Raw genomic sequence first — 15,637 nt, forward strand, 5'->3', positions numbered from 1 at the left:
TCACTAACTTATCATTTGATAAATGTGTAATTATAAAACTGCCAGTTGTAGAGAAAATGTATTTTATCATAAATTATCATATTAATGGCAGTTTCACTATACCCAATATTGTGCACAATCCCTGAACCATTTGAATAAAGAAGCTTCGAGGAAGACAAGTTGTGAAGTTGAAATACAATAAAACAACACCAATTTGAAAGGAAAAATACTCATGTTATGTCTCAGATTTATTTTATTGGTTCTTATTTCTCAGCATTTCAGCAATTTGGGCACATTTCAAAACATAAGATGGTACACTTTTGAACACTGAAAAATAAATCTGGTCAAAACGTTGTTGCATTTTGATCTAATGAAATACAGAAACCAAACAAAGAGGAAAACAATTCAGAGCACACCTCGCTCAAAACAACCCTAACGCTTAACATGTGAAGAGGACAGTGGCGAATCTGTATATTCTTCTTCAGTACAGAGAAACTAGCAATTGACGGTTGACAGCCACAGCAACAGACAAACAACAAAACAGTAATACAATGGTAAAGTAGAAGAGTAATTTCTGATTAGACTGCAATCATCCTTTTGACATTGAGGATGAGGGTTACGTCATTCAGCTGCTCAACCAAAACATCCCTACAGAATCTAATGGAAGAATATGACTGACCACCATTAACCACAGCATTATGTCAGTTTGTTGATAGTTACAAGCTATAATAAGACAAGGAGGTTCCTAGAAAAGTGTTTTCAGTGTTTGGCTTCAATAATTCTTTAGATGTATAAACTTTTTTTTTTTCTCCCCTTTTCAATGACATCAGTGCAGAAAGATTGCAAATTTGGCCATGCTGGGTCATGACTTCTGGATAACCTGTCAGTGGTGGTGAAGAGGGCAAATGAAAGGAAAGCAAGCATTTTTCGACCCATGAGAAACACAATTCTATATTGTGTTCATCACTCTCTATACTAAAAAATGTACACCTTTCTCTGTATCCGCAGAGTTTCTATACAGCACAGGAGTACACAATTTATCAACAAGGATGTGAATTCTAAGGGTCGGGAAATACCTCGCTCTTTCACTTTTCCTCAAGAGGGAAGAATCTGTGTCAAAGTGTATTGGATAGCACCATGGATAGGTACAGGGTCTGGATTGAGACATGCAGAAAGGGAAAGAGACCTGACTCCTTCTTCCTGTCTAAAAGTGTCTCCTGGAGCTGCTGGTGGTGCTGACGGAGGACTTGGTAATGTTAGAACCTCCGCCCATTCCATAGCCGCCGCCGCTGCTCAGGCTGCTGCCACCGCCGTAGCCGAACCCACCGCTGGAACCCATGCTGGAGTAGTCTAGAAACCAAGACAACAAGTCTTTAGATCTTGCAGGTATGACAACTGTAGTTTGGCTTGTGGCAGAACTATTGGTAAGGTCCACATACCAATAGTCATATATTCAGGGTTAAGAGTGTGCTTGAATGATAAGACAAGGACTGAAGTTCCACTTACTTCCACCACCGGAGCTCTGCTGGACGTGGATTGTTGCAGAGGAGCCACCAGAGGTCAGTCTGGGAATGAAGCATTGTCAGCATATGTTAACAGCCGTTGCAAATGGTAGCGTTGACATATAAGGTTTGTCATGAGGAGGGTGATGAGGGTAGCAAACATAAACATTTTCCTCACCTGTTCTCCTCTCCTTCCAGCAGCTTCCTGTAGGTGGCAATTTCAATGTCCAGGGCCAGCTTGACGTTCATCAGCTCCTGGTATTCGCGCACCTGGCGGGCCATGTCCTGCTTGGCTCTCTGGAGGGCAGCCTCCAAGTCGCTGATGCGGAGTCTGGCATCCTTCACAGCCAGCTCACCACGCTCCTCTGCCTCAGCAATCTGGCTTTCCAGGTTAGCACGCTGGAGAAAAAGATGGAAGATATTCTTAGTATTTGACCGAGTTATCTGAACCAGGTATCCTTAGGCAATCTGAATCTCTAGACTAGCTCTTAACAGAAAAACAAGGAGATTTAACATTAGCATTACAGCTAATGCTAATATGCTAGTGTTTGGTGCAGAGAGGGGTTTCTTATACAACAGCGCCTTACCTGTCCCTTGACTGATTCAATCTCATTCTGCAGACGGGCAATCATACGGTTCAGCTCAGCAATCTCAGCCTTGGTGGAACGCAGGTCCTCACCATACTGTCCAGCAGACGACTGCATCTCCTCGTACTGTTCCCCAAACAGAAGACAGGTCAGTGTACCAACACCAAAGTGAAAGGTCGAGACTCTCAAGACTCTTCCAGCCATTTCTATCTCTCCACGTCCTGCTTCCCAAACAGCAGCTTTGACTCACCTTCTGCTTGTACCAGGTCTCGGCCTCGGCTCTGCTTCGGTTGGCGATGTCCTCATACTGGGCGCGGACCTCGGCCACAATGGAGTCCATGTCCAGGTTACGGCTGTTGTCCATCTCCACCACGACCGATGTGTCTTTGATCTGGCTCTGCAGCTCACGCAGCTCCTGGAGAACAAGGAGAAGGCAGAGGGGATATCAGAGCCCGGATCCAACATTCGCAAAGTAAAGGACATGGATGGCATGTTACACAACCACGGATGGGATTCATGTAAATTGCAAAGAGGATGTTTCGTACCGCCTCGTAGACAGCCCTGAGGAAGTTGATCTCATCTTGAAGAGCGTCAACCTTCGCCTCCAGCTCCACCTTGTTCATGTATGCACCGTCAACATCCTGGGAAGGGAGAGAACAGTTCATGAAATGCACTTCTGAAGAGTTCCAACAAATCCTCAACTAACACAAACAAGCCGAATAATATTTGCTTATGGTATTACCTTCTTCAGGAGGACAAACTCGTTCTCCACGGAGGCACGTTTGTTGATTTCATCTTCATACCTAGGAAAATGCACAGTCTATGTAAACAAGTACTTTTGGGCAGTCACAATGGAACATGAATGTTTAGCAGGCTTAGCTTTTTCAGCATTTGCTCAATCACTCACTTGTTCTTGAAATCTTCCACCGCGCCCTGCATGTTCCTCAGCTCTCCCTCCAACTTCATCTTCTCGTTGCCCAGACCGTCGAGCTGTCTGCGCAGGTTTGCGATGTAGGCCTCGAACATGCCATCGATGTTGGAGCGTGTGGTGGTCTGGTCCTGCAGGAGGCTCCACTTGGTCTCCAGCATCTTGTTCTGCTGCTCCAGGAAGCGAACCTGTAGAGAGAGGTAGAAAAAGGTAGTGGTTGAATGGACAATTCTAATGGTTGACTGAACTTACTGTATACATGGAACAAACATCCATAAGTTTTCAAAGAAATTAGGGTTAGGGTCAGCTGTGTAGCAAGAATCTTGGCTATCATACGTGACTAGCCAGAATCCTGTTGAGGTAAGAAAATGTTTCATTAATTGTTTAAACTTAAGTCTTAAATCCATGTTTGGTTCAAAAAAGTACTGGGTATTCTCAATACTTTAGAAAAAAAAAGATGCAGAGTGTGCATCTGTTCAAAGCCAATGATAACCGTACATTCGGACGTAGCCATAGATATACAGTAGGCACTAAAACGCCACGCCCTGTACCTGCATAGCTCGGTAGATAGCATCACAGGGTTGGGCACACGCCACTCCCTGTCCACAAATGTTATAACCCCAAACGACATATGGTGATGTGAAGACACACCCAATTGGAGCCGTCTACATCCTACAAGGACATGAAGAAACCTGTCTGGGGACGTGGAGGTCCTCATTCCTCACACTCAAAACAAAAGACCACAAAGTGTGAGTTGTTATCTTGTGTGTTAACCCCCCCCCCCCCCCCCCCCATCCCCCTCTCCTTTTCTCTCACTGCCAGGGAGGGGTTTCTGCTTTGTAAGTGATTTATGCTTTACCTATCATCCCTGGTGGCTATGACTCATCACACACGCTCTGTTTCATTCCCGAGGCCACGCATTCAGGCCTGCCGTATATTAAAAAAAACTAGGTGTGGTGGGTAAAACTGCACCAGACAAAAGCCGTTCAGTATACAGGCTCAGAGGGTGTGTTTACTTTGTTCTTCAGCTTCTGGTGAGAGTTGACTTTCAGCCAAATCCAAAGTGTACTCAGCTCTGAGTCTGCAGTGGTGCCATAGTTGGCATGGGTAAGAGCACAGACTGTAGGTAACTATGCCTAGAATGTGGTGGGAATGTTCTCCAAACCAATAAGTGGTTGCTTCAGGCAATGAGTGAAAGTTGCTCCACCACTCTGCACACTGTACATTCCTGCCACTCTATTACAACTGTGTGATAGTTGCAAATGCTAGACTTCGAACTCTGTAAACACTTTGTAGATAGACAGGCAGGGGTGGGAACCTATCTCAGAGGTATGGGTAGGGTGAGTCACTCCACTGAATCTCCACCCTTATTTAGATAGCACCCTGGGACATTGTCGCAGCCACAGCCCCCGGACAGGCTTCAAGCTACCTTTCAGCAAACCAAGAGTTGTTTGGGGTTGGGTGGGGTCGTCTGTTCATGAACAAGCTCTGACCAGAAACAGACAGGATTCTGTAAATATTTCTCCTAATCATAAAGGTCGTGAAATATTGATAGATTAACAACTGCACAGATAAGATTCACCCCCACCCCCCCCACCCCACTGCCTTGTCTTAACTTTAATTACCCATTTGGATTCCTGTGGTCAGGTCTGCATCTGGTTAACAGATTCCTCTTTTCACAACTAAACAGACTGAGTAATGGTATTTTAATATATGTATGTGCCAGTACATTATATCAAATATTACTGTTTGTCCCTAAATTAATCATGTCATGGTACTTTGTACATCATGGTACTGATTCCGTTCGCTTTTAACAGTTTTTATCAGAGGGTTAAACATCAGAGAATGTTAACTAACTTTGACATAACGGTTCGTTTCCAAGACAGCAAAAGCTCAAGAGAATAGTAAACTGGTGTCAATGATGTGTGCGCTGCACAGGGTGAACAGAAACTCACCTTATCGATGAAGGAAGCAAAGCGGTTGTTGAGGCCCTTGATCTGCTCCTTCTCCTGGGTGCGGACAATCTGGATGGAGGGGTCGATCTCCAGGTTGAGGGGGGCCAGCAGGCTCTGGTTGACTGTGACAGCCGTGATGGGGGCCCCAATGAATCCACCGCTGCCGCCACCAAATCCAGAGCCGAGGCCACCTCCATAGCCACCTGCACTGGAGCTGCTGAAACCGTAGCTGCCTCCGCCCATGCCACTACCGGACGAAAAGCCGTAACCACCACCGAATCCACCGGCAGACTGACGTACAGACGTACTGCTGACCCGGGTGGTCTGGGGGGCAGCGTAGGAGCGGCTGGAGAAGCTCTTGCGAACGGAGGTGTTGCCTGATCTGTAACTCATGGTTGCGGTCGTAAAAAGGGCTAGTGTCGTCTTTGGAGAGAGAAAGTGGACGGAGGACAGGAGGAGGAGTAGTAGGCTTCAAAGGAGAGTCAAGTCCCTCTGAGTAACTAACTCCTGACACTGGCTGGTTTTTATCCCTGCGCACATCCAAGGAGGGGGAGGGTGGTTCCGCCTCCACCTGAAGAGAGTTGACACACCCATTTTGACCTGAACGCAGCTCAATTCAGCAGAGCTGTGCAGGTTGCACGCCCCTCCCTAGCCCCCTCCCTCCTATCGTAGCCTGGAGTTTCTGCTCCCTGGTTCTCGTAGGAGTGAGTGGCCAAGAGGAGTGGCTAGTCCTGTCAGACTGGTTGCAAGAGATTGTGAAGCAATAATTCTGGCACACCCTTCCCTGGCCCTGGCTAGAGGCTAACAGAGACAAAGTGAGAAAGTGGAGGAGGACAATCTGTCTAATGTAGAATGTGACCATTGCAGTTTGAAGGTCAGAGGTCAGAATTTCTTTAAATTCTGTGGTAATGAAAGTGAGTTGTGAGTTGTTGAGTAAGTTTGAGAAAAAAAAGTTTGGGGGGTTTGACGTCTTCCAGCTGGAAACATGTTCATCAGGGAAAGTTGTGGAATATCTGTATGGTCTACATAAACTACTGTATGTACATAAATAAATAAAGGAACTTGGCCAGATTCATGTATCATTGTGCAAAGACTTGTTACGACAGGGGGAGCAAGAGAAACAGCATTTGCTAAATATAGTTACCTCACCAAATTGCTATGGGAATACAGGACAATACGAGACTATTAAAGTTTAACACAGCCATTACTAGATAAAGGGGAACTTCTCAAAAACGTTATGCTTGAATGAATTATGTATTTTACAACTTCTTTCAGCATAGTAATCTCTTGCTGTAATGTACCTATGTTACCACCACACCCATACTCTGTGTGCTGTATTGACAGAGGGAAACTTAACACTTAAACAATCCAGTTTAATTTTGTATCAAAAAATGTATGGGAGGTTCTAACTGGAGCTTGATTTCAGTTGTATGTTAGCCAGATGTTTAGCAAGAATCTTCTTGGCTACCATGTGTGACTAGTCAGGGTGAGAGAATGTTTTTTTGATTTCTTGATCAAATCATACAAAGTCCTTTCAGAGACACCTTCAGTGGAGGGTGTTCGTCCCAGTCACTGCTGCAACAGTACCTCTCTCTTCGTCTCATCTGACCCCTAGGCTTCTCACGCCCCCATAGGTCTTCTAGCAGCTCTATTTTACAAACATTGTCAAAGTGTCTCTCTCTTTCCTAACCCTAACCTACACACCTAAACACAAACAGATGCCAACCACATATCACTTGGCTGGCACACATCTTGTGTAAATACTTGAACTGTACACCAGGGGGGTATTCGTCGTAGCTCGCTAAGCGGTTTAGCGAGCTAATTTTCAGGCTAAGATAAAAAAAACGCCCCTCTTTTTGGTTCGTGGAAGCAACTTTCGATAAATCACCATAGTAACATATCAATTAGCACTAACCTGCTCCAGAGCAGGCTAACGTAAGTGTAGCTGGATAAGCTTGCCACACCCCCGGAAAATAACATGGCAGCTCCCTTTTTGAGAGACCCAGTTGACCAAGGAGCTATATTTTAGTTCGATTAGCTTTCCATACCAATAGAGTTCTTCGCGATTGCCAAGATCCTTTATTTCACACGGATGAGTTCTTGTTTGAGCGATATCGATTCAGCGGACAAGGACTCATTTATTTGCAAGACCTTCTCGGGCCGTACATTGCAAATATCATACGCCGCAGCAAGCGTTATGAGCTTATGCTGCTGTATGTGAATATGTAACGCTATGTTTTAGGAAATGTCTTGTCTTATCTGTTGTGCCTGTGCTTTTTATATGTTTCACTGTGGGAGAGTGGGAAACGTCATATCGATTCCTTTTTATGTCTTGGCATGTGAAGAAATTGACAATAAACTTTAACTGTGCTTCAGACTCTGCATAGCCTTGAGGTTTTTTGCGTCAGGTATAGGCTACATTTTTATACAGTATAGGCGATGCAGAAAACATTGGCAGAGCCGCAGCATGCGTTGCTGTAAGAAAAGTGTACTTGGCGCTTAACCAGCTGATGAATCAACTCATCATATTCCCTGGCCATGTCCCAGTCAATGAAATCAAAGAGGGATTTACACATAGGCCTACATGCATATACACATATATAGTACATGATATAAGCTCAGTAGCCTACATATATCCTCATAAGTGTCTATGAATTCGTATCAATTAGATACTCTTTGGCCTTGTTTTTATCTAGCCTACTTATTCTGAAAGAGTTGAGATCATTATTTTCGCTTGCAAGATCTCATTCGATTATTAATTTCCATTAAGCCTACTGCCAGCAGGCACATTTAAAGAAATGTGATCTGATTGGGCTAATGAGGCACTTAAGATGAGCCTATACATTTCCCCAAAACTTTCGCATTTATAGCTTATCTGAAATTTTGCCAAGCTGCTTGTCTTCCTCTGGCAGCGGCGGTGTTTGACTTAGGCATGATAATATGTTTATTGTCTTCGCAGAGACAGACTCATTATAATAGTTTGCTCGGATGGCGAGAATAGCCTATCACCGCTCTCTCTTTCGTCTTTTCCGCCATCATACCGTTAGAAAATCACGGTTTTGGTGATCGACCTTTCCTGCCTTTTGAAGTAGGACGTGCACGTGCAATTTCCCTGATAAGTTTAGCCTGATTGAAATTAACCACATGATTTGGATGCGGATCAGCCGTTGACGAACCGATATTTGCTGTTCTCACTCATCTCGCTGATGTTAGCGGGCTAAAGGGACAATTGATTAACTTAGCTTCAACCCTTACGACGAACGGGGCCCAGGCTTGCGTGAGAAAATCACAACAATAAAAGGCTTTATACAGACTTAGGAATGCAATGGCCATTCATTTGAATCAACTTAATTTATGCAGTGTGAGCAAATCCTAGCATGTACTGTTAGTTTGTGTGTGGTTAAGGCATGGGTCATTTTAATTCACTTGTGTGTGGAAGTGCGTTTGCTAAGCATCTTCTAAATGACTAACATGGAAATGTATTTTAATGTTCTTGTGAATATGAGTTGTCTGTAGTGTTCTGCCTTCAGACAGACAGGAACTTTTCACACATCTTTGCAAGTGTGCACGCTGGCATGTGTTTGCATTTGAAATGCATTTGCAAGTTATTGAATTGAAATGGGTTTGAGTTCAATTAAAGCTGTGAGCTTACATGCTGCTGTGGGACAATGACGATAAAGCCTTTCTTCCTGTCATGTCAAGCAGCTACATTTTTTCTTTTTCCGTTCCAGGCTAAAACCTGTCACTTCTCTCAACCAAACAGGAAAGTCAGAACAATAAATTTAAAAACAACGTATAAAATATAAGCTGCCAAGTGTACTTTACTGTAGGGCTTGCCAAAAAGAACACAGAGCAAATACCTCCCAACACTGATTGAGTACTTTAGCCCTCCAGGGTACGGTGAGAGCCAGTTAATAATTGGAAAACTGCCTCAAGGGACAAAGCATCACTTTTCTTTTAATTTCTTCCTTCTCTCTTTTCCACCTGTTTGTCACCTAAATTCACATAATTCTCCTTTCTTTATATTTCAGAATTCAGTGTTTCTACAGTGTTCTTTCATCTCTTCTGATATCAGATATTTTCCACACTCTTTCACTTGTTCACTCTCTTGGCACTGGAACTTGATCTTGTTTCATTTTCCTGGTAACAAGAATGATCGTTAATCATGCAGTGCTGAAATAACTTGATTGAACCTGACACAACTGTGATTGAATGATTGAAGGCAGGTGACACTCTTTGTTCTATTCAAAAGGGAACACTGACAGATTTACCCGGACCACCTTTTCGTCACACACCCTGTTCCTGAATAAATAGTAAGTCTATGGGAAGGTTTCACCGGGCGTTTTGCAGCTTGAATAAATTCAACACAAAAAAAGGAAACACTGCAATTAATATTCACAATTAGATTTGAAACAGTCAAGTTTTAAAGTAAAAGTTACAGTAGTCCCTATCTGATTAACGAGAAACAGTAGGTTTGTAAAATGCATGCACAAAGTGTGTGTGTGTGCGCGTGCGCGTGTGTGTGATGTTGATCCATCATGATGCTCTGTCCGTGACAAACCAAACTACAGGAATTCACTAAGATCTTACTTTCTTTGGAATGTGAGAACTGGGTGTGTTAAGCCTGTGATGTTTGAAATATTTCTGTTTGGCATGGTGGTAGAATAGGCATTCATGTCAGTCATGGGACAGTAGGGGTGGTGCAAGATCTTTATAGGTTTAATCAGTGGGTTAGTGGTTAAATAACTTTTGAGAAGATGAAACTCAACTCGCAGGTGACCAATTGCCACTCCCTGCTAATTACCTTTAAAAAGGGTGACCTTTTTAACCTGATGTTAACAATCCCTTTTTTGTGAATCCATGGTTGCAGGCATTTACTTTGACAAAGAGCAGTAGAGTGATCTGATGAAGTGCCTTTGAATGACGCGATAGACCCGTTCTTTCACTATTACTATAAGAAGGTTTCACTAAAGGAAAATCCGCTGTAAGGACCACAACAATACTTGAGGGTCACACCTTGCAAAAGATGCTTTTTAAAACTTTTTTAAAGACATTTCTAAACAAAATTATTAGTGCAAGTGCAATACATTTTCTTTACATTTGAATTTTGATGCAACATTGACAGTACAGTGCACAGTCACTCAAACCTAATAGAAAAGATAATATATTGACTTTTTATCTTAAAGTTTACTTTTAGCAATGGTATTTAAATAAGATGCAAAGAACCATTGTATGTAACAATGTACATTGCGAGAAAAGGGTTAAGTTACAGAGACTATACATGTTCCAGGGCATAAACTGGTGCAGGTAAGAATGATAACTCGTGTTGCAGATCCAACGCATGCAGATCCAACGCATGCACAACAGCTATCTTTCAGGTGTGCAGACAGAAAAGAAACTACAATGGTGTGCCAACAGACCTTTTTCAAGTTGCAAATGTGTCATTTCATAGAAAAAGAATAAGGTGAAATACTGGCTCATATTCATTTCTCTTTCTGTTTCTCTCATTCTTAGATGCAAACACATCTCTTAGCCATAAATTGAATCATTCGTTTGACACTTGACAGCCACACCCTGGCACCTGTCATGCTTTTTTTGCTGTGCAATGTCAACTATGTCAAGAGTTAAAAAGTGTAGAGTGATCAGGGCTTGGCTGCATGTCAATGTTCTGCACGTAGCTTACTATACAGTATGAGAACTTTTGGCTGATGGACCAGATCGAACATTTTGGAGCACATAATGGAGAAACCGCTATAGGCCTGTGTAGCTTCAGCAGGACAAGACCAAGCACTTTACATGGGCTGTATTAGTTCCTGTATTGGCACTGCTGCAGAGGCTATGGTGCACTGAATGTATTCAATAACCTTTGGACAAGACCAAGTTCTTTTGAACGTGTGTACTCACACACTCACTCACACATAGAACTAGCAACATGCTACCATATTCCAAGCAGCACAATTCTCCTTAATAGTCTCTCAATTTCATGCAAGTTCTCTCTGTCGAACTGTGCACCTCTTTTAGACCAGGCTTCTCCAACCCTGGAACTGGCTTACCACACTATGCCCTGTTCCTGTTCTCTTGGTTTAGCTAAATTACCTCTGAAAGTCACACGTTACAATACTATAAACGATAGCCACGGCTCATTATAATACTAAAGTTAGATTAGGTTCGAGGCCAGTATCTGCAGGCTGATATTGTAGCTCTCCAGGAAGAAGGGTTGTAGAACCCTGCTCTGGACGATCCGGTCAGGTTTGCCACCCAGGCGTACTGGACCATAGGTATTGCAAACCTGCAACCTCTAGGCAAACCTCTGACCTTCACGCCAAAGGACTAATGGATTATTTTTGACTTGCAACCAAACTTGCGAGCCCTTGTTAATTACACGACGAGGGCATGGTGGTGTAACATCACTGTTTCCAATGGTGCATGTGCAGTAAGCTCATAATAAAGCACAAGTTATAGATAGCAACAGAGACAGAGTCCCCATTGACTGAGAGTTAGAGGGACACTGAAAGGGGTTTAAACTTTACTGTCCACGATGGAAAGCTGTTGGAGAATGCCCCATTTGCCTCCTAGATTCCACATGGGATGTGCTAACGATCATATCTCTCCATTGCTTTAAACCAGAGAAACATTGACCTGCAGCCTTTTACTCATATGAGTTGGCTTGAGGAGAGCTCACAGGGGCATGTCATTTAAAAACTGGTTTTTCCAAGTGCCGTCAACCTATTGTGTTGGAAATGATACTTAACTGACTTTCAGTAGAACTTTGCTTGTTTATGTGGGGATCCACACAGATGTATTAAACCACACATGACATGAGTACCAGTCATATCCCCCCTGCTCCACATAGACTGTTAGTTTTGAATTCCAAAGAGCATTTCTTGGAGTGTTATGAATTGTGATGCTGACCTTACCTTCTAAAACAATGTTACCCCTAAGTACAAAAGTCTGAATGACCCATAATCTTTCATTTTTATACTGGCATAGGAACTAAGTATTAGCACAAAAAATAAATGTCAACACTGAGCCACAGGGAGTGTGTGGTGCCTTTTCACACACACACACCCACACACACACACACAACACGCCCCTGCAGCTTTGGTCTTCCCTGTAAATGTGTGTCTGCAGAGGCGTTGCCCCGACTTGTTATATTGAGGAAGTTTTGCTTTCACCACCTACAAAGGTACACACCCTAGCAATGAGCTGATAGCAAGTCAAGTGTTCATCTCAACAATGCAACAATGCAGTAAGACAAGACAGAGGGAATGTTGTTCAACTGATCCAAAGCCAAAGGGACAACTTGGTACAGAGCTTAACAGAGCAAACAATAGACACAGAGTTTTTCCTTGTCTTCTGTGAAGGTTTATGATGGTAGTTGTTAGTGCTGATCTGTGGGCCACTGTAAAGCTCTTTGGGACATTGCTTGTAAAAATGGCTATGAAACAACTTTGTTGTGATTTAGCTGGACAATTGCAATGTAATGCAACATGTTAATTCTGCTGCTTGTCCACTCACATACGCTGTGCAGGTTTTACAACCTTTTACAACCTTAGTACAGTAAAATATCCTCTTCAAGAAGAAAGGTTCTACAACTCTGTTTAGGTAAAAAAAAAGAGGTTATATTTCCAAATAGCACTTTAGAGAGAAGGTTTTACCATGAACATGGTTCTTCAGCTTCTATATTGAATCGTGTTTCATAATCTTGATTTCTTGTTTTCCTAATTAGCAACTTCATGTGTCACTACCCCACCCATTATTTCAGACAAAATGTGTGAACTTTCCAATTCTAATAGGATCTGATGGGTGGTAGCTGGAATGTTAGGGGTTAGAACAGTGTGTAATTACGTAGCTCATATATGATGTGATATTGTGTGACTCACTGACAATGAGACACAAAGAGACAGTTTACCGAAAACATGCCAACTTGACCTGAAGCTCATGATAAAGAGGGTATGGGAAAGTGAACAATTCTGCACAATACGTTGGTGTGGTTTTGAACACCTGCTTGTCTGTGACTAAATGTACCTGGGTGTGTGTGTGTGACTGTCTGAGTCTCAACAGGTGTGGCAACATGTTTAATTGATGACATGTTTTTCACTCCAAGACATTTGAAGTGTGAAGAGGGAGAGGACTAGCCTGGTCCTAACCAGACTCTCGTACATTGCATTTGTACAGCGAGTCTGGCCGTGCTCCATTGACAAGCGTTGACTTCCTTGTAGGCGGGTACTCTGTTGAAGTTTAAAACTATTGGATCTGCCCAGAGCCACTCTGATCTGCCATAACCAATCGCTAGCGTTCGCTTTAGCCAATTCCTTCACCACTACTGTAACAGAGCTAGCTGCCGAAGCTGGAAAATCAAACTGTTCCCGAACCCCGTGGGGAGGAGGGCCACAACATCATGGCCACCAACAAAACTCAGCAAAACTTGTTCTTGCTCCGGCTTTAGCTGTTGGATATTCGGCAGCGTTGCCACAACGGACCGAATGGCTTTGCTCGCATCTTTCTCCGCTGCCATTACGGAACTACAACACATCTAGCACACAACATTAACGTCATCGTTCTCAGCCACTCCCTCTGTTCGCTGATTCGCCTGTAGAAAATCAACCTGAAAAATCTGACTTACGTACCTCATGGCCAGACCTATGTACAGAAGCAAACATTTAATTGAGCGGAAGTACATAGGAGGGCAGAGCCAGGCTAGGAGAGGACTATAACTTGATCCTAATAAACTGATCAGGGGCCTTTTTTCAAACAAGATTGAAACCGATATTAATGAAGTGGATAGTATTTAAGGTCAAGCAATTGCCAAATTTAAATCCTAGATCATCCATAGCAGGTATATGCTAATAATGCAACTTAAGCCTCCGTAAGCATAGATGAAAGTATGCAGGGAAGGAATCTTCAGTGACAATCCTTCCCTTTTCCTTTCTGTGCACAGAGACAGAAATATGGATTTGCAGAAAGCTATTACGAATGCAGACATCCCAAGTCTCCCGGAAGTTCAGGGAGTCTCCCGCATTTCAATAGCGGCTCCCTGACGCCCGCAAATGCTATACAATCTCCCGGAAATCGGCGATTTTGTATTTATAGCGAGCGAGAGACTGTCAAATGGTCATTTCTGGTAGAGACCGGTGCAAATCGCGTGTTTTTAACGCGTCCAGGGGGGGGGGGGGGGATGTCTGCGAATGCCATGTGGTGTTTTTCAGAGACCAGCTTGTCCGAACGAGTCTATTGGCCCCAGGAATCTTCCTGCTGCCTGATCTACTGTGACATCACAGGTCATCTCAGAGGCCAATCGCTCGTTCCCTGACGTGGCCCCAACCATAGATATATAAAGGGTAGATGTCTCGTCCTCTTGCCGGACAACGTAGTCGAACGTCCGCACATGGTGGCCATCACGTCAGAGATGTCGTTATGCCACTACATACTTCTATTCTATTTTAAAAAAAATAACATAATTAAGTATGCAGTGGCATAACGACATCTCTGACGTTGATAACAAACCAAACCGTTTCAAAATCGGTTGAAAATTGAGCAAGTTATGGTCATTTAAAAAGTACATGTAGCATCAACACAGTGTTATGGGTGAGCGAGTTGACTGTAGCAAGATGGCCGCCATGTGCGGACGTTCTAGACTCCTCCGTAAGACATCTAGTCTTTATATATATCTATGGCCCCAACACTTTGTGCGGAATGCACAAACTCGATGTTTGAGTAGCCGTCAGAGTAGCCATCAAGATTGAACTGTGGAGCAACACACCTTAACAAGCTAAACATATTTTCTCATAATGACAGAGTAAAATTAGAAAACAAAGAGAGTTGTACACATTTTTATTCATTGCACTGAGTCTTAAATAGTTATCTATTGTCCATTATGTAAAGTAACTTTAAGGTGTAATTGCACTATACTCTGTATAAAACGTACACAGCAAGCCAGGCAAACATTAGCATGGAACACCCCATACAGTGGCTTGTTTATATCAAATTATGTCTATAGAAGTCTACAGAATATTGCTCAAGGTTTCAAGACCATATATCATTAACGGGATACAAAAAAATCTATTTAATCAATTTCAAATCATTCATGTTGGCAATTTCATGACAGGCTCCCAGAGGTTGTTTCAACCTGTGTTTGCTCTTTTCTTCTGAATGCATGATGAGTAATAGTGGGTAGATGCATTTGTAGACAAAATAGTGAGACTAAGAGAGTAAGTGGGTTCATCTCATGGGAATTGTGGTGTTGTGGGAATGTTCACACACATGGACAGATAAACACTGTCCCCAAACAATATTTTCATTTTCTTTTTTGTTGTAATCCTTCCTACTTCAGCCTTATATTTTTTTATGTATTTAAACAGGCGGAATGCCTGGGTAACATGCAAACAAAAGGTCAGTGCATACATTCTTTGAACCGTTATTCAAAGCTGTCATGTTTTAGACCTTAGGAGTGATATTTCAAACCAAAGTGTAAGACACAAACGACTTGAAAAATGACACATTGCTCATACCTATTCTTTCAATATGATTTGAATACAGCTTCAGATTTTCTGTCACTAGTGTCACTTAAATTTGTTTCCTGTTTGCAGACGATCCATAATTCAGCTCCCTTAATTTAGACAGTGTGCAGTGTTGTTGTCATAGCTGCACAGTGCCTAGCAACAGTAGTGGTTACAAAACCTTTGC

The 15,637-nt window shown here is 42.9% G+C and overlaps 1 protein-coding gene across 1 annotated transcript; it reads right to left on the reverse strand.

Annotated features, from left to right (window-relative positions):
• Positions 1-214: 214 nt before the first annotated feature.
• On the reverse strand, positions 215-5,454 carry LOC136952343 (intermediate filament protein ON3-like). Its single transcript, XM_067247075.1, has 9 exons — positions 4,952-5,454; positions 2,976-3,184; positions 2,811-2,871; positions 2,614-2,709; positions 2,319-2,483; positions 2,069-2,194; positions 1,660-1,880; positions 1,486-1,544; positions 215-1,329 (listed from the first exon to the last, which is right to left on the reverse strand). Exons 1-9 carry the CDS (start codon positions 5,342-5,344, stop codon positions 1,184-1,186), a joined length of 1,476 nt encoding a protein of 491 aa, XP_067103176.1. The 5' UTR covers positions 5,345-5,454; the 3' UTR covers positions 215-1,183.
• Positions 5,455-15,637: the final 10,183 nt, after the last annotated feature.

Source organism: Osmerus mordax, chromosome 1 (assembly GCF_038355195.1).
Source record: "Osmerus mordax isolate fOsmMor3 chromosome 1, fOsmMor3.pri, whole genome shotgun sequence".
Lineage (NCBI taxonomy): Eukaryota > Metazoa > Chordata > Actinopteri > Osmeriformes > Osmeridae > Osmerus > Osmerus mordax.